This window comes from Brachycentrus maculatus, unplaced genomic scaffold (assembly GCF_059751285.1).
Source record: "Brachycentrus maculatus isolate JH-2025_06_01 unplaced genomic scaffold, ASM5975128v1 h1tg000055l, whole genome shotgun sequence".
NCBI classification, from domain to species: domain Eukaryota; kingdom Metazoa; phylum Arthropoda; class Insecta; order Trichoptera; family Brachycentridae; genus Brachycentrus; species Brachycentrus maculatus.
The window spans coordinates 3,944,448-3,967,252 of record NW_028280809.1 but is presented as its reverse complement, the minus strand read 5'-3'; the positions used below and the strand labels follow the sequence as shown (position 1 = coordinate 3,967,252).

The window sequence follows — 22,805 nt, the reverse complement described above, 5'->3', positions numbered from 1 at the left end:
ATTCACAACAGCCATCTTATGTTGGATTGAGAAAGCTTTTATTTTGCAGAGACCATGAACCCCGGATTATTTGTACATACTGGGAAACGCCAGAAAAAATGATTCTCAATTTTGTATGTTGCTTATAATTTGACCAGATTATTTTATTCACAACATTTTGACTTGTTCACAAATTTGGATTATCTCGACTTATGAGTTATTTTTTACAATATAAAATACTATCTGTTTAATAAGCATACGTGCTGTGTCATTAGATATGATCATATATCTTGAAGTTCCTAAAAATGTTATGTTTGCATTTTTTAATCTCTGGAAAAAAGCAGATTTGTGAACAATAACATATTTGGAAAAACTCAAAACTCAAAATTTCGAGAAACTATACCCTCGTAAAACTGGCTAAAGTCGGATGAAAATGAATAATAGAAGAGAGATTGAAATTTCTCGTGGCCGAGTTAAAGGCTTGGCTGAAACAACTGTCTAAAGGGGCCAAAGACGAGAGAAGACATGGGATATGGTAATTCACACATGCAGGCAAGGTATTCACACACACCTGAGTAACCATTGACAAGTAATGCAGGCAGAATGCGCCGTGATATGCCCAAACATTAGTATAATGAGTCGTGATAAGTGTCGCATACCAAACACATTGCGTGTGATGGCTCACAGTATTATCGACGCAAGGTCTATAATACGGATAGTTCACTGGTGTATGATGACGAGCAACAGCTTGTTAGGGACTGTCCTGCAGAATGTTGAAAATTAAATACATACATGTTTTTTTTTCTTCCTCAGAATAAAAGTATGAAATAATTAAAAATGATATTTCTAGGCGTCTTCGGGTAAGTACAATATAAAAAAAATCGGAGAGAATCTTACACATATTTTATAAAGGTTTCTGCTCATAAAAACACACAATTGATTGGAATCAATCATTGATGTCGCCGAAGAAATAGCAAATGTAAGATCTTTTCTATGATTAAAGAAAACACTTGTTTTTATACCACTTGAGTTTTATTAAAGACTACTAGTTTCAGAAGCTAAACTTCCAATATTTAGGTCTGAGTAATAACTAAAATATAAAATATAAAATGGTCCTATAAATAAGGAGAGGGGAAAGTTAGGGGGCGGGGGTTAAAACTCAAGTGGTATAAAAACAAGTGTTTTCATTAATCATTGTAACATGTCTTACCACAAAGTTAATGCCGAAACAATTAATAAGATCTTTTCAATTGAAGCATAAACGTAGCTTCCGAAAGTCGAGTAGTGTTTTCGTCTAATCATGAAAGAGACTATTTTATTCTATCCCTTTGTATCGTTTTGTATTCGACGTTTTCTTTTGTTACTCTACTCCCGTGACGTCGGAATTTATAAATCTTTTCCCCCTTCTCTCTATATTATCTTTATCTTTCTTCTCTCTCATGTAACGAAATGTGCCTAGTCCTTGAAATTTCACCATTAAACGTGACGCTGCCTAATTTCACTATGAATGCTTGTCCAATTATCGATTATCGAATCACAGGCTGAGAAATTTCATTAAAAAAATATACTACATTAAACACCATAAATTGATTATTCTACGCAACACTTGTGTTAAATATCACTATACTGATGGGAAAGTTGTGATTTGCATTCGATCGCATTTGGTAGACTATCAAAATGCGAAATGTCTGAATAATTACACGTCAATTTCTCGTTATACATATTGTGTATTCTCGAGATGTGGTCAGGCGTTACATTTAAGGCTGAAAATGCATTATTTATTACGATAGTGCGTTCAAATACAGCCATAACTAATTTCGCTGCAGCGTGTGTTTACTTTGGCATTAAAGCTGCAAGTTGCATTATACAACAAACAGCACTGCATACATCTGCGGAACAGGTTGGCCGGCCTGTTTATTTATTTGCAAAAAAATAAATACAAAACAACGCGGCACAAAATGCGAATGAGTCACATTCGCGTACTCAGCGAAAAAAATAATGCTTTACAAGGTAGCTCGTACCGTTTCTGTGTATTTGTGACCCAATTGACTAATAATATAGATTGGCTTGTGCTGAATAGTATTCTGTTTAGTAAACAACACATATTTTACAGCTAATTTCTTGTAAAAAGTTCGTATATAGTAAGATATTAGTAAATAAGAAAAAACGGGATGAGCCCTTAAGGCGAAATTTTGTAAAAAAAATAGCTTAACGGTTCCCACGGGAAGAAAAAACTCTAAACAAATTATAGATAAGAAGTTAATTATAAGAGTTTCTGCTTAATAAAAAGCTTCTTTTCATCTCACCAATAGATGTTAGTGAAGTTTAGTGAAGTTCTAGTGATTCCAGAATAATGTTTCAAAAATTGGTTCATATATATATATATATAGAACTTCCAAGAATTTGAGTAGTGTGGCTGTCAATAATGGGTAGAATTGGTAAATGTTACACGTGTTAAAAGTGATCACTTAAATCACTCTATGACGGTCGTTAGCCTCGTAAATGCCCGGATTTCCATATTCTTCTTCATCTTTGATGAGATGTCAAAAAATAAAATGAATATTATTATAATCGACGCAGCAGCAGCTGCTGGTCCCAGCGTCTCCCGCTTTGAAGTGCGTTTCCCTACTTAGCTACAAATAGCATTCATCCTGCGGGAGAGTCTGACGCCTCCGGATATAGCGGCTGACTCACCATCGGCCACGTGTTCCGCAATCTGTGCACGCGGGTCACATATTTCGGTTACATCGGCTATACACATACACATACATCCATATTTAATCATTGATCATCTTTAGAGAATCTTAGCACTTGGGTTGTGCGTACGCGCCAGGCGCGTACAACTAACATTTCCCCTGCGGCGGAATACGCGCTAAGCCCGTATAGCTTAAAAGTGATAACAATGAGACAAATGATTTTATTAATTGATTCGGCAGCCACTTTGCGATAAAATCTATACATTTTTAATTTAATTTTTACTTAGTAAATACCAGAATCTAGTGATTGTCCTGACGAAGAGACGAGTACGTATCGAAACCAGTGGACTGAAATCTCGGCGAGTGGTTAACTAACGTTACCAAAATTTATGTAAAAAAACAGTATTATTCTTAGTATTATTAATATTTAAAGCATTTACTTTGTGGTAAGTCATTTTTACTTCTATATATTTTTAAAAATGTTAGAAATATTTGTATACAACCACTCATCGATCGTTAAGTGATTATATACAAATATTACTAACATTTTTGTAAAATAAATATGAAAGCCTCAAAGTAAATGCTATAAATATGGATGAAAAAAATTACAATGTAGTCATCAGAATAATTTCAAAATTTTAAATGTTTTTTTGAGTATGCATAACAACCCTCGGATGCTTTAAATCTCAGGGGATGTAAATGCAAATACCTCCTTCCTGACGCAATCCAACCCTCTCTTTGGGATAGTAGGTATGTCGCATCGCAGTAGAGAAGTATACGATAGGGGTGCAAATTGTCAGCAGCCGCGCACATATGGCCAACAGTGTTTAAGCGCCGTTTAGGATAATAGAATTTATGAATAGGGAGCTCCCGAGCTCAATGGGAGTGTATGAATGAATGGCTGAATAAATCACGCACGGAATACTTTGAGCACTCGCACGGATGGTAAAACATTATTCAAAGAAGAAAACTAATTGTGGGATTATTTTTTCGACATCTCAACACAGATTAAGAAGAATATGGAAGTCTGGGCAAACGGCGACACCACTTTCCCCCCTTCAAACACAGCGGATTGACGAGGTTTTACTTTTAATATAAATTTTTTTATCATTTTCATTTCCATATCATAATCCATTCTGTATAAGCGCCTTTGAGGTAGTATTTTACGAAAATGGCGCTATATAAATCATCCAAAATTATTGTTATTATTATTCACAGGACTTATAACCGTCTACTAACTAACCATCACGCCGCTTCTCCGCAGGAGTAGGCAGAGATAATAGAACGCCACACCACTCTGTCTTTGCAAACAGTCTTCGCCTGTTCCACATTCGTGCATCTCCTCATGCATACCCGACGATTATGTCGGAAAATGATAAATAACTCCTGTAATTGGAGATAATCCAGATTTGTGAACAAGTACGTATTTTGGTCCGCATCCGTAGTGTAATGGTCAGCACGCTCGGCTACCGTTCTGGAAGTCCCGGGTTCGATTCCCAGGGTGGGGTCAAATAAATATAAGTGATTTTTTAACTCTTATATTTGTTCAATATTACCTTGGACTGGTACCTGAAGCGGAGGGCTGACCACCTTCGTGTGTTAATATAACACTGTGTTTGTATAATGCAGTGCCCTATGCACCATTGGGGTGCGGATAAGGGTTTGAAGTGAATGTATTTGGACATACCTAAAATGTAAATATTTACATGTTGCAAAGTCCGATTCGAAAAGCCGTTTTGATAAAAAAAGGTAAAAAAAATATTAAAGTTGGAAATCGTGTCGCCGCTCACGTAGATCAGAGATCAGAGATCGTTGATCCTGCGCGGCGAGATGGAGTATTATCCTTGTTAGAACGCACACTTTGGCGAGTCCTAGGCAAGGCTGCCGGGGCGGCCTTCCATCCAGCCTCGGTCACCTTGCTAGGTCGGCGGGTCTGGCGTCTCGCTCTAGCAGGCGCACACCGCGCGGGAGCGAGCGGGACGGCAGACCCGCCGGCATTCCGAGTCTCTCTATATCGCTTTCCGGTTGGAGCGATCGCTTTACACGCGCTATCGGCTGTAGCGTAACGTTTTCAGGCTGTAACGCGAATTAGAAAGGACTTCTGCAAACAGCATTCCGCGTTATGTAAACAAGCCGTTGTAACTAAACAATGACCGATCTCTGCAAAACGCAACGCGACACAAACAAAACAGTATTGGATAATCTAGCTTCAAGGGACAATTTTAGCATGCCAGTTATAGCAAATAAAAACCTACTACTACCATCACGCCGTTTCTCCGCAGGGGTAGGCAGAGAGGATGGAACGCAACACTCTTCTGTCCTGACATACACTCCTCGCCTCCTCCACATCAATACATCTAGTCATACATGCCCTCCGATTACGCAGACTTTTGACACCGCCAGATTTTAGGTTCTGATTGATCTGATCGTGCGAAGTCTTTTTCGGTCGTCCTCGTTCTTTTTTCCCTCTCAAATTCGCCACATATACTTTCTTAGTCATTCTCTCGTTATCCATTCGCTCCACACGTCCATACCACCGTAAACAACTCTTCCTAATATTTTCAATTATTCATCGTTCAGCCTTACATTCCTTTCTTATATCTTCGTTTTTAATTCTGTCATACAATGATTTTCCACACATTCGTCTGAGGGAGCGCATTTCAACAGCGTTCACTCTGCTTTCATCCTTCCTTTGCCATTTCCATGTTTCGCTTCCATACATTAGTGTCGGTACCAGCACGCCGTTGTGAACTTACCAGCGAAAAGTAAACTGTATGGAAGCGAAGCATGGCGTTGGCAAAAGAAGGATGTAAACTGGACTGAATGCAATTGAAATGCGATCCCTCTGACGAATGTGCTGCAAAACGACGTGTGATATATGTTCGAATGGTGAAATAAGGAAAGAATGCAAGGCTGAGATAAGCATTATCGATAAAATAAAATAAAAGGTGTGTTGAGATGGTTTGGACGTGTGGAACGAATGAGTGACGAAAGAGTGGTAAAACAAATTTATAAGGCAAATGTATTAAATTATTTCCTTATATTGTGCATGTATGTACCAATGAATGATTAATTATGCAGTGCCCTAAGCACCATATGGGTGCGGATGGGAGCGAAATGGATTAATACCAAAGCGAAGCAATAAATAAATAATCGTATAGATTAAAAGTAAATAATTCGATAATCGACGCTAAGCCCTGTCAATGTAATAATAAAGCCGAACAGACGAGTCAGAAAGAAAAACAGTTTGAAAAGCCTTGGAAAATTTGTCAAAAATACACACACATACCCGACGGCGGACATACGGATTGGCAAAGTTCTCGGTGGATGAATCATCGAATTATGTTTCTTTGACCCTGTTAGCGGTTCTCGTAGCGGTGTAAGAATAATGAACGGCTACACCTATAAGATAATACGCATTCCGAAAATAAACATCGGATCCAAATCAGCGATGAGCGTGATCCGATCATTCGGAAGATCCACATAAGCGAACCTGTTCACTACACCGGATCGATTGAACTAATGGATCTTTCGTCGGAAATCGTATCGATGAGAAAAAGTTCACTGCAAATTAACGCGAAGACGACAAACGTGACATTCGCCATTCTACCCATGATTGACAGCAACACTATTTTTTTTTTTGGAAGTCATACATATATGATCAATCTAATGACGTTCCATGATTGATTGATCACAACAGTCATCTATGATTGGATTTAGAAAGCTTTTTGATAACTTAACCAGCCTATGATAGGTTATAAGCCCTGCAAATACCCGAACATCCATATTATTCTTCATCTATGTTGATGCAAAAATGTAAAAATAACTCCCAAGTGGAGAAAACCTAGATTTGTGAACAAGTATTTGAACACACTCACAATGCTCAAAATGTTAGGGTTGGCTGTGTGAGGGAGTCTTGATGGTTCCATTCTCCTCACGAATATCTTATCCGTTGCCTTCCACACCTAACGACATCTTCGATCTCGCATATTTCTCTTATCTTGGTAGGTACTCTTTATTATATCTCGTAGGCTCTTGCCGGATATACTCCATAGAATCTTCATTTCTGACACTCTTAGCGTGTGTTTTCTAGCTACAGTGTCCGCTCTGCATTCGATCAAAAATGTTGTGATGTCTTCTTCTCATTCATCGTTCACTTTGTGTAATTACACAAAGTGAACGATGAATGATAAAGAGAGTGTTATATTACCATACCACAAAGTAAGCAATGCTTTTAAAACACAAAAAAATGCTGTCATCATTTAAACCCGGTCATTTAGCTTTGAATGAAGACACTAGATCTGATGTAAAGGGAGACGCCCAAGATAAGGGACACCACGCACTGTTACATATAACAAGCGTTTTGTTTCCATTTAGGAGATCCGATAAATCTCGCGTTTCACAATGAATTAAAGCCGGTAGCAAGCGCGGACTGAATATCAAATGACGGCCGGAAGACGGTAGCCGTCGCGTACACACGTTCAGTTGTTCTTTACGTACTCGTAACAAAGTCTTATTATGCAAGATGGATTATAATGTATGAATCACCGAATCGGACAGACGAAAATACCAAACAAACTTTATTGAACTCAAGATACCGAGAATTTGTGTCCGTGAGAAGAATTGACAATTTGTAACATGAGAAATTTGCTCACCCGTGAAAACTCCTATAAGACTCCAAGATACTTTTATTAACACAGTGTTTTCAAACGCTTAAAAGCGTCTTTTGCATACCGTTGGTAGAGAGCGGGAGACGTAAGTGTAAACATAAGTGATTTTTTTCACACTAATATTTATTCCCTATTACCCTGGACTGGACCTGAAGCGGAGGGCTGATCACCTATCTTTCGTGGATTAACGATCCAGATAGCACTGCATTTATATGATGCAGTGCCCTATGCACCATCGGGTGTGGATGAGGGTTTGAAGAATGAGAAAAGCGATACTGGCGATATAGTGACGTGCACAGAGAATTAATAAGGGTATGCAGTAGAGGTAGGTAGTAAAGTAAGCTGGCCTACTACTTACTAGAGTAGGCAGTCGAGGTAAGTAGTAAGGTAAGCTGGTACTACTTACTAGGGTAGGCAGTAGAGGTAAGTAGTAAAGTAAGCTATGTACTACGTAGTAAGGTAGGGTAGGTACTGGTTCTGTTTCATATGTCACGCGGGTAAGTTAGGACAGGCACTGCTTTTCTGCCTATATGGAATGCACGCCCCTGCTGGCGAAAATATAACACCCAACACACTTAAGAGCGGACATAGAGAAACGAAAGTGACAGTGTGAAAAGTGGGTGAAAAGCACCACGAATCAATACCCGATAAATCACTCCGATATAAAAAGCGGAGACCACCAACGCATGCGCGCCGTACCAAAACAAAAGTCACCCAGAATAAGCGGGTATTTGCGGCGGCAGAGGCGCGCCGACTATTAATAATACCGGCGCTGGGCGGTGAGTCACCGCCTGCCGCCCCTCGGGATGAGTTCCCGCTATTCTCGTGGGCAAACATGGTAGCGGCCAGACCGGCCGAGATGACCATAACCAAGACGTGCCGCGGCAACGGCGTGCTGGCTCCGATCGGCTCCGTGCCAACACACGGAGCCGATCGGAGGCGCAAAATCGCACGGCAAGGAAAAAAAACACGACTGCATTTTACATATCGTAGTCGTACAGGAGAAAGTGACCAACTACCAAAACGTAAAATGTTCAGGAGAGCCATTTAAGTCACTTTTGCTTGGCAAGAAAATAAAAATCAATGCAGTTAGTCATTTTTACCAAGTCAATATATTACATTGCAATATATTTCAAAATTTAACCATATATAAATATATGAAAATACATATATAGAAGTATATAACGGACAAAAAATCCGGTAAAAAATTTAAAATATCCATGAGGTAGTATTTTACGAAAATGGCGCTATATAAATTATAAAGTTTTTTATTATTATTATCACGGTAAAACTTCGATATGACGGACCTCTATTTCACGAACTTCGGGTAAAACGGACAAACTTAAATGTTTTTGAAGTAGTCTTTTACGAAGATGGCGCTTTATCCAATATCCTATTAACTTCACTTTACTTTTCGTTGTACTTAAGCATTTAGGTATTTTTCGACATGTAAGTATTTCGGCTCAACACGGGCTATGCCTAATTAGCCAAAATGCAGGTAAATTATATGTACATTTATATCTACTTTGTCCGCCTCCGTAGTGTAATGGTCAGCACGCTCGGCTACCGTTCTGGAGGTCCCGGGTTCGATTCCCAGGGGGGGGGTCAAATAAATATAAGTGATTTTTTTTCACTGTAATATTTATTCAATATTACCCTGGACTGGTACCTGAAGCGGAGGGCTGATCACCTTTCCTTCATGTGTAAACGATCAAGATAACACTGCGTTTATATGAAGCAGTGCCCTATGCACCATTGGGGTGCGGCTAAGGGTTTTATTATTTTTATTATTATTATTTATATCTAAAGGTGGAGACTGACCGGAGCATTTCGTCGTAACGTAACACGTTACGATGCCAGCATTCAGGCAGTCAGTACACCGAATCGAGCGCTCTATCCATAGTTTCGGATGCTCGGTGATGCTCGCCGCGAGCGATGTTACGACGAAATGCTCCGGTCAGTCTCCACCTTAAGAAATAAATATATAAATGCAAATAGATTATTATTAAATACACGGAGACTCACCGATGAACTCGAAGGCCTCCTCGAAGTACTGCTTGAGGTTCTGCTGGCCAGAGTCGCTGGCGGGGATGCGCTTGTGCGTGATGCCGGCGCCGGGCGGCGCGCCGGGCAGCGAGCACGTCACGTTCAGCACGCACGTCGTGCCCAGCTCGCGCAGGCGCGCCGGGTCCGCGGCGTCCTTGCCGTTGCCCAGGTACAGGAAGGGCAGCACCCTCGACGCGGGGTGGTTGTCGATATCTGCAGACCGGTCACACAATCAGATTACTCCGAGGTACATTAAAACTAACCAACATGTACAGGAAGGGCAGCACCCTGGTTGTCGACATCTGCAGACCGGTCACACAATCAGATTACTCCAAGATACAAACAAAGCAGAGAGAACAGAACACAACACCAATCTGTATTTGCAAACAATCTTCGCTTCTTGCACATTCATGCATCTCCTCATACATACCCGCCAATTATTCTGACTCCTGACCTACCCGCTTTCAAGTATTTGAAATACTTGATAAATTTTTGGGTAATACACCAAAATTAAACAAGGTTATTGGATTGAATTCTACTTTTATTTACATATAAGTATATGATAATATGTCATTATTGATAAAAAAAATTAAATGGAATTCTACCAACTGTCTCAGTTACAATAAATAACCTGATGAAGTTTTTCTCGGCTAAGTCTTCCTCTGCTTCTTTTTCCCACTTTTAACTACATTCGCTTCATAAATTTGTTCAACCATTATTTCCTCACTCATTCGTTCCACATGTCCTAACCATCTCAACACACCTTCCTTAGTATTTGATGACCCAAAATAATTTGTCAAATAATAGTTATCATTATTTGCAATAATTGAGCACCGGATCAAATTAATACCCAAACAATACTCATGAAAAATGCATGGAAAAATTGGCATCATGTGTTAAACCAATTGGATTCCATTGAGAATATAAGGATTATTGTGTTACAATAGATTGATCAAAGTGTGACGTTTTAACTACAAGGAGCCCTATTAAATCATTTAGAAAAATAGAACATTACGAGGTCCAAATGACACCGCAAATTTCTACGAAACGTTGACCGCATAGGGAAAATATTCCACATGCTTCCGATGCTCGCGAAACGGTTCACGGGAAGGTTTATTAGGCAATCCTATGATGTGTTACATTATTCAGACATCATATCACATGACGTGATTCAGCGATTATTAATTTCACATATTCGGATGAAACGTATTGACGGGGATACTGTCCATAGTCACACGTGACGAATATACTATAATCATTTCGGAAGAAAAAAATCAAAATCTATATGACCAGTTTAATAAATACAAACAAAAAAGTTCAACGCTCAAGGCGATCGGGAGTGATTCATGTATAGTAAAAACTACAGATAATGTATTTAAATCCATTAAACGTTGCAATTATCGATTATGCCGATCTGAGGCTATACGGCGCTAGAAAAAAGTTACATTACGTATATAGGGTGTTTTTTTAGAGGTATATTTATGTATTTATTCAAAATTATCTATTTCTATCAAATCAAATAAAATCAACTGTATTTCTACATACTGTCAAATGTGATTTGTAGTCAGTACGTTTTGCCATTTCACCATGAATAGAGAGAATGACCATTATGCGCGCCGTAGGTTCGGTGAATGGACCGAAAACAATATTCAGCTTGATCCTCTTTTTCAACGTAAAATTTTGATGAGGCACATTTTTGGTTAAATGGCTATGTCAATAAGCAGATTGCCGAATTCGAAGTGGAGAAAACCAAGACGCCTTTGTCGAGACGCCCTTAATCCATTAAAAGTCACTGTTTGGTGTGCTTTATGGGCAGGCGGAATCATTGACTCTTTTTTTTTAAGATGATGCCGGCAAGAATGTTACAGTCAATGGAGAGCGCTACAGAACCATGATTACTGACTTTTTCGTACCTCAGTAGAATGGTATTGATGTGACAGAGCAGTGGTTTCAACAAGATGGCGCAACATGCCACACGGCGGGTGCCACCATAAATTTATTGCAGGAAATTTGGATCTGTATACCAAACACCTTGTAAAAAAATTTTTTTAAATAAATTCCAATCGATTCAATGAAATCTATAAACCACGGAATTTACGTACCTGTTGTTCTACATTCCACCGATGTAATTAAATGCTAATTAATTTACTGAATCATCGTTGATAACTCCGCGTACGATTTGTGAATACTAATACGGACACAAATAGCAAGCAACAATTGCGGAGAGTCCTCACCAAAACGTTACCTACATTTCCATTATAAATGATTATAAGTTATCAGGAATTCTAGCTTGTAAAATTGTTACATTTTGGTGCGATTTAATGATTTCATATTGGTTTAACATAGAATTGGTCACGTTTCGTCGCAACTTCAATTGAGATTTCGATATAATACAGTCAACAGAACAGATTTGCATTTAAAGATTTTTTGTGCGATATCGGAAAAGCAACTTTTTGGTGAGGACCTCCACAAGTCGCTCATTATTTTCAAGAATGTCATAAATAAATAAAAAATTGAGTTTTCAGGAAAACGTTTTTAAAGTTTAAAAATATAATACAATGTATTAAAAATAAATATCAAGCCACTTATTGAACTTTTTACTGTGCAACAGATCTTTTTGGGTAAAACCTGAATGTTTTTTCTCCATTCGAAAAATATTTAGTATATTTAAAAAAATAATTAAACAATACCTTTTCTTCAAAATGCAAAAACAACACTTTCTGCCCTGTAGCGGGTAAATATTAAGTTAAAAATATGCCGCTTTTGCTGGGATATAGTACATTTTCTGGGCATTACGAAAACATGCACAACTGAAAATTTACGATTTTTGATTTATGACGTTCTTGAAAGGAGTGAGCGAATTACCAATAGCGCAAATTACAAACAGCAGTAGGAGATTCAGGTAAGCGCTTGCTCGAGATTAATGAAAGCAAAGAAAATCGAGATGAAATGGCGAATGAGCCATTATCGTCCAACGGGCTGTTGGAATTTCTTCAGCCGGTCTGAGAGAAACAGGTTTCGAGTCATTCATTGTGCCGGAGGAGCGGCATTTTTTTTCACTTAAACCACAGAACAAAGAGGCAATCTTTTTTTGAATAGCAGTACCCACCCAAAGGACACACTGGTACTTACTCAATACGAATTAAATGCGAATATTAAAACTAACTTAATTAATATGAAATAAACTTTGTAAAATGAAATAACTTTGTTCTAACCACTTTTTTATTGATACAATTTAACCTACCGGTTTCAACGAGAACATTGTCATCATCAGGGTTTATATTAATCAAAAGCGGCTAAATGGTTAGTTAGTTACAGTTTAGATTATTATTTGCAGATACGTAACAATCTTTTGCCATGCTCATTTTTCTCTTTTCATTGGTCCGACGAGAGTCTTTTTACTTTTTTGAATTTTTTTTTTTAAAAGATATTTTTTTTATTTACACAAATATTTCAGTTTCATACTATTTATGTGAGCCTAAGCGGCTCGTTATTAGAAATAGGTATCAAATTGTGGTAGAGTGGGTTCGAACCGAGAGACTCTGACTTAAGAGTCCGCGACACTAACCACGGGACCACAACCGACACCCTTTGATTGAAAGTCCACTCCTACAGCTGGCTGAACCTGGTGTACAGGTATCCAGTGTCACCTTCTAATCCGAACGACTCCCTTATCCGAACGACTCACTTAATCCGAACGACTCCTTAATCCGAACCACTCCATAATCCGAACGACACCTCATCCGAACGACTCCCTAATCCGAGCGACTCTCTAATCCGAAGTACCCACTGCACGATTTACGTTCGGATTAGCGAGCTGGGCACTGAAATGGTACCTACCGGCTGGCTCAACTGGGCTGCCAAGGGTGGGCTGTCCCTCTAGGGAGGGCGAGGCGGGGGTGGCGGCGGGGGGAGACGCTCCCGGGAGGAGGGCATCCTCGCACAACTCCCGGTGTCGTCTGTGAAACTCCTTGTGACCACCTGGCAACAAAAAAGAAGGATTAATTATTATTTGAGAATTGTACAGCTTTACATTTAGTAATGGTATATAATAAAAAATAGTTACATTCATAAAAAAAAGAAAGCTAATTACAAGCCATTATCATATTGTCATTCAAATTACCATTTTTAACTTAAGCTTTGCTTAGTAAATACCACTATTTCTTAAAATCGATTGTGACACGGGTTTCGATGCATTCAACACCATTTTCCAACACAGTATAATCTAAGAAACCTGCAAAGACAGGGTGGTATAGAGTTTTATTCTCACTGCTTACCCCTGCGGGGAAGCGGCGTGATGGTTAGTTAGTTAGTTCGTATAATCTACGCCCAAACTATCCCAACATACTATTTATTAATCGTATCGATTTATCGTTTCCATCGTCCCCTGGGTTGGTTGTTTGGCTCATAAAATGATAAAGGTTTTTCTACAGCATTTATTCATAGTATTTTAAAATTCCATTCGTAAAAGTAGTTCGATTACAACGTGGAAGTAAAGGACCAATATAATAAAAAATAAAACAGATAATTCTACGAATCGCAACTCAATGAATTTTATATACAACAGCATAATAATTTATATACGGCGAAAATTTTATGGCATCGTATCATCACGCGAGTTCTAATCGTCGTCGTAATAATCCAATTACCAAAACAATCGATAGAATTCGACCTCGCCGTTATGTATCTACGTGAATTGAACAATCGACATCGAAATTATGGATGGTGAGGTCGCGTCGGAGTAGGTACTGATCGACATCGGTCCGGACAACACTATTTCGCGGCTCGCACCTGGACAGTGGCGAGTACTGACTATACAAAAGAAGACCTCGAGAATCTCGCCTCGAGGTCGCGGTGACTCACCGCGCGGGGAATAGAGATGTGGCATACCAGACAATCGGTACATCGACATCGACTTGTCGCTGTAAAAATACAAGTGATTCATTTTCGCCAGGCGAACATTCAAGGAGAGAGCTTTTACCCGACGCATTCTACATCTACGATGTATTATCATTTGAGAAAATAACACGTATTATTTTGAGACACTCGCCGTCTAAAAAACATCTTATTTTCGGAATTGAATTTTGCTGACGGGAATTTATCACGGTCATTATTTTATCAAAACAAATATACAATATTATTTAATACGCTGTTTGTTTTTTTCTGGCGAAACTCCCACAGTTTACTAGTGTCCAAGTTACACAAGCTAGCATGAAAACTAGTATGCACCCTCGAGTGCCCTAGCCACAGTACTCAGTATCGTGCACAGAGAATTAATTAAGGTAGACAGTAGAGTTGGTAGTAAGGTAAGCTGGTACTACTTGGTAAGATAGGGTAGGTACTGGTTGTGTTTTTATATGTCACGCGGGTAAATTAGGATAGGCACTGCTTTTCTGCCTATATGGAAAGCACGCCTCTGACGGTACTATCTTCCTTCATTACCTACTGTCCATCCCTTATTTCATTTTCCATACATTTAGCAAAAATATCCTTCACCCTAAACATCTACACCAGCGTCATCTGTGTCCCTTTAATCATTTTAGAACGCAGGACTTATCACCTTCCCTTCATGTAATTAGCAATCAACTTGACACCGCGTGTATCTGATGCGGTGCCCTATACACCATCTTAATGCTGATAGGGGTTAAAGAAAAACTATACATTTAGCCGCCTTTGTTTTGGGAAAAAGATTTTTTCGGTAAAATGACGACTGTACTATGTTTTTGGACAAATGACGATTGCTCAATGACAACAGTGCAGTGAGTGGTCGGGATATAGTCGGATGGCAGTTCGTTGGTATTGTTTCTAGGGCTTGTGGTGTAGTGGAACCAAACCACTAGAATGCTCTCTGCTCACTAAAGAGACCGGTTGAGCAAGTTAACATCCTCTGGCAGACTGGGAACCCGAGTATGTTGCTTTCCTGCGTCCGAATATTGTAAATACCAAAACGCCATCTAAACATGCCGCTTTAAAACTATATGAATGAATATATACTTATACGTTATTTTGTATAACCGGTAAGTTAATTGTAATTTTTTTTAGAAAAAAAACTGTTGTATAAGTATGTGAACGCATAAAAAATTGCGTTATATGCATGATGTTTATAAGACTTAATCCAAAAAATCCCTATCTGAACTTACTAGACAAAAAAAATGTAATTTAACCGCCACACGTATGAAACAATCCAAAGAAGTGTATTTTTGGCATTGGTAAATTCATATAATTAAAGTATAACTTTGTTTTAAAATCACTGTAAATATTTCATTATAACTTAATTATAATGTCTACCGGTTTCAAAGCTAACCGGTAGACATTATAATTAAGTTATAATAAAATATTTAAGTATAGTGATTTTAAAACAAAGTTATGTTGCAATGATTAAAGAAAACACTTCGTTTTTTACCACTTGAGTTTTATTATAGACAACATGTTTCAGAAGTTAAACTTCCATCATCCAGGTCTGTATAATAACTAGTTATTATACAGACCTGAATGATGGAAGTTTAACTTCTGAAACATGTAGTCTATAATAAAACTCAAGTGGTAAAAAACGAAGTGTTTTCTTTAATCATTGTAACATGTCTTACCACAAAGTTAATGCCGAAACAATAAATAAAATAAAGTTATGTTGTAATCATAAAATGGAAAATCACAAAGTCTTTGCTTTAAATATAAATTATATTGATGAATTTAGTTTGATATTTAGATTACGATATTTTACTCTTTACTGGGTAAAATTATGCCGAATCGAGTTGGACACTTTGCGGATTAAGCGCACGTTACGTTATATTGTTATACTTGTGTATATATTTCTGATACAGGCGACGAAAAAAATGTTTTTTTTGTTGAAATCTTTTACGTCACTGAAACCAATCGTTTGTTTTGCATCGACAAATAATAAAACATCACTATTTCAGCGATTTTATTATGTAAATACACCTAAACAATATTAACGTAACACTAGATTTACATATTTGCATATTTAAGTGGGAAAAATACTATTTACTGTGTCATAAGTCCGCATTTAGAGAAAAAAACTTTTAGAAATGGTCGGAAAAATAATCTTTTCTATAGGCATATTGATATAAAACATTTTACATTTTCTGTACAGTGGGTTATCCATTTTAAAAACACTTAATTTTTTTAAAAATTAAACCTTGATTTCTACACCTGAATCGTAAAAAAAGTAAATCTTATCATCATAACTTGTTGCTACACTTATTTTTTTTATTGATTTTGATAAATTCTGCATTTTTTTATTTCATTAAATTTTACATTGCGATCAACGATCAACGGTTAACGTTCAAGATAACACTGCATTCATATCATGCAGTGCCCTATGCACCATTGGGTTCAGATGAGGGTTTGAAGAGGAAGAAATTTTACATTTCAACCAGATAGACGATATATAATACTAAAGTAGTGTTTAATTCAAAATTCATCCATATATAGTGCACCATAAAGCAATATCTCGTAAGTCACTTAAAACTGCACGAATTCTAGATTTATAATTTAAAAGAAATTAATTTTATTTACATTAAAAATGCTAAAAATTATTTAGAACACCCAGCAAATAATGCATGGATAAATTTAACGTTGCATTTTAAATAATTTACACCTTACTAAATATGGTAATCACGATCCTTTCAGTTTTTATCTTTTTTATTATTCTATTTTATGTATATAACAACATTATATTTTACTTTTTATTCTGTGACGATAATTATTATCGTCACAGAATAAAAAGTAAATTGATATTAAAATTAAAAAATTATTTCGTAAAAAAAACTCTTTCTACATACAAATATATAATAAATAATGTTGCCATGAAAAAATGTTAAGTAATTAAAAAATATAAAAATATGCCTTAAAAAAATTCGGACAAAAAATGATATTTATTTTCAATGTTTACAAAAAAACTGCAGAAACGGAATATTTTTGATCAAGGAAACAATATGTTTATAATACGCTAATAAAGATATTTAGTATTTACAGTTTCCTTAAAAAAAACATTTCGCGACATGTGTGGTTTTGTACCAAGGTCTTCAAATATTTTCCTGATGTTTTTATGTAACTATTTTTTTAGGGCATCGCAGATGACTGAAAGTTTATCGGATTCCTGCTTCTGCTACTACTACCATCACGCCGTTTCACTTCCGTCCCGACAAACACTCCTAGCTTCCTTCATAACCGTACATCTAGTCATACATCGGCTGTCCAAACTCAATATACAGTAAGGGACATTTTTTTGTAGTACGTTTTTTTTGCATTTTTGGACTAAGAAGATTCTACTTATTTCAAAAATGCAAAAAAAACGTACTACAAAAAAAATGTCTCTTACTGTGTTTTAAGTTTGGACAGCTGACATGCCCTGGGATTACGTAGACTTTTGACACCAGCAGATTTTGGGTTCTGATTGATCTGGTCGTGCCAAGTCTTTTTCGGCTTTCCTCGTTCTGTTCTCACGTTCACATTCGCGATGTATACTTTCTTAATCATTCTCTCGTTATCTTTTCGCATTTAGCGAATTTCTACTTATTTTAAATGTATTATTATTCTTCGCATACGTTATAAAATATTAGTTATTTTCAATTGATCTAGGTGCTATATTTTTCACATTTACCTTCCCTATTCTTACTATCCTAACTGCAGACAAGCCTTTATTAGTAGAGGTTTTGCGGGTTATCAATTTTTTTAAATACAACAATAAATATATTCCCCAATACATACACATAAATACCAAACAAAAAAATACAACAGTGTTTACATAAAATTCAGGGGAGATATTTTTGCGTGCTGCTAAAAATTAAAAACACCTGTGTTAATTTCCATATTTACATCAAATAGAATCTAATATTTTTAGCTGGCAGCATTATCGATGCTTATTCAATATTGCCATTAATCGTGACTCATTTAAACGATATAAACAATATATTTATGATCATTATTAGTCACTAATTGATTTTTTGACTATCATGTAGGTATCTACATTTATAGGCAATGATAAGAAGTATTACTTGCTTACACCAAGTGCTGGGTTCGATTCCCCGATGGGTCAACACAATATTTAGTAGTTTTCCGACCTGGATGAAGTAACTGCTTCATCATAATCATTATTATCTCCACATATGTATGTACTTAAGCCAGTGGCGTGCACAGAGTTTTTAACCAGGGTAGGCACTGCTTTTCTGCCTATATAGAATGCACGCCTCTGACTTAAACAGCGATCAAGATGACATTGCGTTTATTATCTTTATGTGTACATAACACATAATTACATGCAAGTATACGCAAAGAAAATATGAAGCATAAATTGATACATAGATACATAGACATTTTAATAGTAAATATAGAAGTTTGCATTAAACGAAATAGTAAAAATGGATAATGCCATATATCTTTTATAGATTTAAAGATGATATTAACCAAGCTTCCTTTTCTCTTAACCTTTTGGATAATGGACAGTTAACTATACTGATAAGAATCCATTAAAAATAAGACTTAAGATCGATTTGGTGTGACAAATGACTATCGTAAAAAAAGGAGGGAATTTGGACTATAAATTCGACAAAAGAAGTCATCTACATTTGCCTAGAGCTTCATAGTCAAATTTCTATGCCATGCGAGCAACGAAAAATGACGTGAAAATGCCACATTCCTCTTGCCTAGAAACAAGCAGTTTGTATTACAATAAGCAGTTGTTTTCAATGAGGAATTTAACATACCAAAATATTCCAACATGGTATGAGTCACCCAACGTTTTATATTAACCTTGCACCCGCGACAAGACGTCGGACATCAACTGTATTTACAAATATGTAATTAATAGGACAGTAAATTGAATTGGATATGTTATTTAAAACAGATGTACAGCGATTCCTTTAATGTATTCGTAATGGAATGTGGCACTATCCTATACTATTGGTAACGGAAGTTTATTCCTACAGAAGGCTGTTGGAAAAGACGTCGGAGAAGGTATGGTCTAATTGGGATGGTGATTATATTACGTACCGACAGGTTGGAGAGGCATAAACCTCAGAACCAAGCATGGTGACTGCCTTTTCATCCTCATACTAACTCCGGAACAATCACTAGCCACGGACCTTCCTGATCGAGCTCCCTTGATCGACGGAATCTTAGCAGTTTTTCACAACACTTCACGAACGAAACACGTAACGTTACGAACGTTACATAAAAAATTGTTACACTACAAAACGAACCAAGTATAGAAGGATCAATCCGTATAAAGTTGCAAATCAACACTCGAAACTTTCACTGTTAGAAATGTAAACACCTAATTTGTCAATACGATACGTAAACTGGCGCGCATTCGGCTTTGAGGAGCTAAATATGCGCTAGCAACTCGCTCCGAGAACGGTTTGTAAATAACTAAAATTGTAGAGCGTTTGTGGATAGACGCAGAGTCGCTCCGAGCGTGTCATCGCCGAGCCTTCCCATTGGCCGGGATTAGACAGAGACGGCTTCTACGATCGCGGTGAGTCAGCGTTGCGTAAAAGGGAGATAAACATAACAGTCAGCTGCGATGTGGCCGTTTGCGTTTTCACGTGCGCAAATGCCGTGGAAGTTCATTGTTTTTTTTTCATCTTCTCTCTTCCTCGCGCATCTGGACCGCGGATGGTGCGAGAGAGAAGAGGACACCTGCGATGGCGGGCTTCCCGCAGGATTGCCGGCCTTGTGGCCATTCAAGAGATAACGAGCATGTAGGAACTTTATACGCGATGCACTTTTCGCCGGATGAATTACGAAAAATTTCATCGTAATAATTCAGACTACTCCATTATCGCTATTTCCTGTTGCTAGCCATAGGCCCCCGAAGTGGCGGACAAAACGTTTCATTCATAAAATTATCAGTAACTCTGTTTACCATACTATAAATTTATTATTATTACCATATAAACATATTGATAGTATAACCTAGATCTAGAAGCAATTCTTTTTTTTAAATACATATTTAAAAACCGATAGCAAAATCGTATTTATCAAATATTTTTCAATAAATAATTCATATTCACATTTTGTAAATTCGAAGTTACTCCATAATGTTAAAAACATCCCACATATACTACTTATATATACATAAATATTATGTACCATAATCTATGGTCCATAACTAACGTGACCATTTATTTTTGTCCTCAAAACAGGACATCTATGAATTTTTAATAAACAGTATGTATATTCAAGAAAATACGTACATTTTCATAGTTTTTTTTATGTATTAATTAAAAGAAAACAAATGTTAATAAAGAAAATAAGAGGAATAAATAATTTTAATATGAAAAAATGATGTTGTATATATATATATATATATATATATATATATATATATATATATATATATATATATATATATATATATATATATATATATATATATATATATATATATATATATATATATATATATATATACATATATACATATATATATATATATATATATATATATATATATATATATATATATATATATATATATATATATATATATATATATATATATATATATATATATATATATATATATATATATATATATATATATATATATATATATATATATGACTTATTCATATATATATATATGACTTAGTCATATATATATATATATATATATGACTTCACACTTTTAAATGGCCGTCACTGGTTACATATTAAAACGAAACCTACGCCGACCGCCACTGGTAATAGTAAGAATAATATCATGAAATACTGCCTAGTTAAGCTAACTACTTTGACCCCTATTTGCACTCAATATAATGCATAGGGCACGTTATCGCAGTATGAACTAGATATGAACTAGATGAAGGCAAGGTGATTGATTAGTCTTGAACTATAGATTCTTAGACATGGGGCTGGAAAATAAATATTTATTTAATAGTTACTATGACGTAAACGAAGAGGATCCGAATGAATGACAAAAGTAATAAAACATAAAAAAGGAATGGAACAGGAAGAGTAGCTAGGTAAATAAGAATGGCAGCAATAGCTAGGGCACTCGGAGGTGCATATACCTACTCCTTCAAGATTGTGTGGCATACAGAGCACGTGTATGTATACAAGCCCCTTGAGGAACTGCCTTCAGTTTCATCGATAAACGAACGTTTTTAAAACCAAAAATGAAAATTTTATATTTGTTATTTTTTACTGATTTTTATTTGAATCGAAGATATGACAATATTTATATTCTATTTCATAACATTTCAATCCAATTTTTCAATTTTCATTCAATTCAACAAAACTTATGTCACATCCTTTTATTACTCACCGAAAAAAGAAAATTCACAGTTAGAATATAATACATGCATTAAAACCGTATTATAATTATCACGGTGATTACAAATATATTAAAATTTAAATACTTATAACAACATAATAATTGTGTGGATACCAGAAAACAAATATTTAAATAAATGAGTCATTAGAATGACCTAATGAGGGTACACCATTTCACATAGTGACTGAGCTGGGCCCGATATCTAGGTAGGCACCCTTAGATAGGTACCTAAGGGTGACTTATTTGTGCCAATCATTACATTATACATATGTTTGCAATTATGATTAATTCGTTATTACTAGGGTATGATACCCTCGTGGCAAAAGCACTAACCACCTGAGTCACAAATCGAAGGCAGGATCCAAACTTGTAAGGTTGTTTGATTTCATAGTAAAAAATAATATTTTTTCACTCTAATTTTTATTCAATAATAATAATAATAAAATAATAAAACCCTTATCCGCACCCAATGGTGCATAGGGCACTGCTTCATATAAACGCAGTGTTATCTTGATCGTTTACACATGAAGGAAAGGTGATCAGCCCTCCGCTTCAGGTACCAGTCCAGGGTAATATTGAATAAATACTACAGTAAAAAAAATCACTTATATTTATTTGACCCCCCCTGGGAATCGAACCCGGGAACTCCAGAATGGTAGCCGAGTGTGCTGACCATTACACTACGGAGGCAGAATAGTGCTGCATTGTTCTGATGTGGTGCTATATGCACCATTGATAAGAGGATTCAAAACAAAATAACACATCGGCGATTGAACTCGATACTTCAGAATCAATGTCTGAGACGTTGCCACTATCACCCGAATCAGCATTCAACAGGCAATATTGGATTAATCGCATTTTTGTTTTATTTATATAGTTCTTTTATTTTTTTATCTTAGATTTTTTCGTATCACTAAATGATAATGTATTTTTTAATTGTTTAAAATTACCATATATGGTCACAAAAAAAAACTTTTGATAAGATTAAAGACTGTATTGGGATACAAATAAAACCGGTGCAATTGATTTTTTTATTATTGTTATTTAACAGTCACGATCTATCACCTTAATCTTCCATATAAAACCCTTATCCGCACCCCAATGATGCATAGGGCA

General features: G+C 36.3%; 1 protein-coding gene across 2 annotated transcripts in view; it reads right to left on the bottom strand.

Moving 5' to 3' along the window:
* Positions 1 to 22,805, bottom strand: part of LOC148311915 (dual specificity protein phosphatase 10-like) — a 101,441-nt gene that overhangs the window by 19,342 nt on the left and 59,294 nt on the right. For both annotated transcript variants that reach the window (XM_088278219.1, XM_088278218.1), the window contains exons 3-4: positions 13,232 to 13,372; positions 9,371 to 9,604 (exon numbers count right to left, since the gene is read on the bottom strand). In XM_088278219.1, coding sequence (XP_088134345.1) covers positions 9,371 to 9,604; positions 13,232 to 13,372 — 375 coding nt within the window. The remainder of the gene's footprint in view (positions 1 to 9,370; positions 9,605 to 13,231; positions 13,373 to 22,805) is intronic.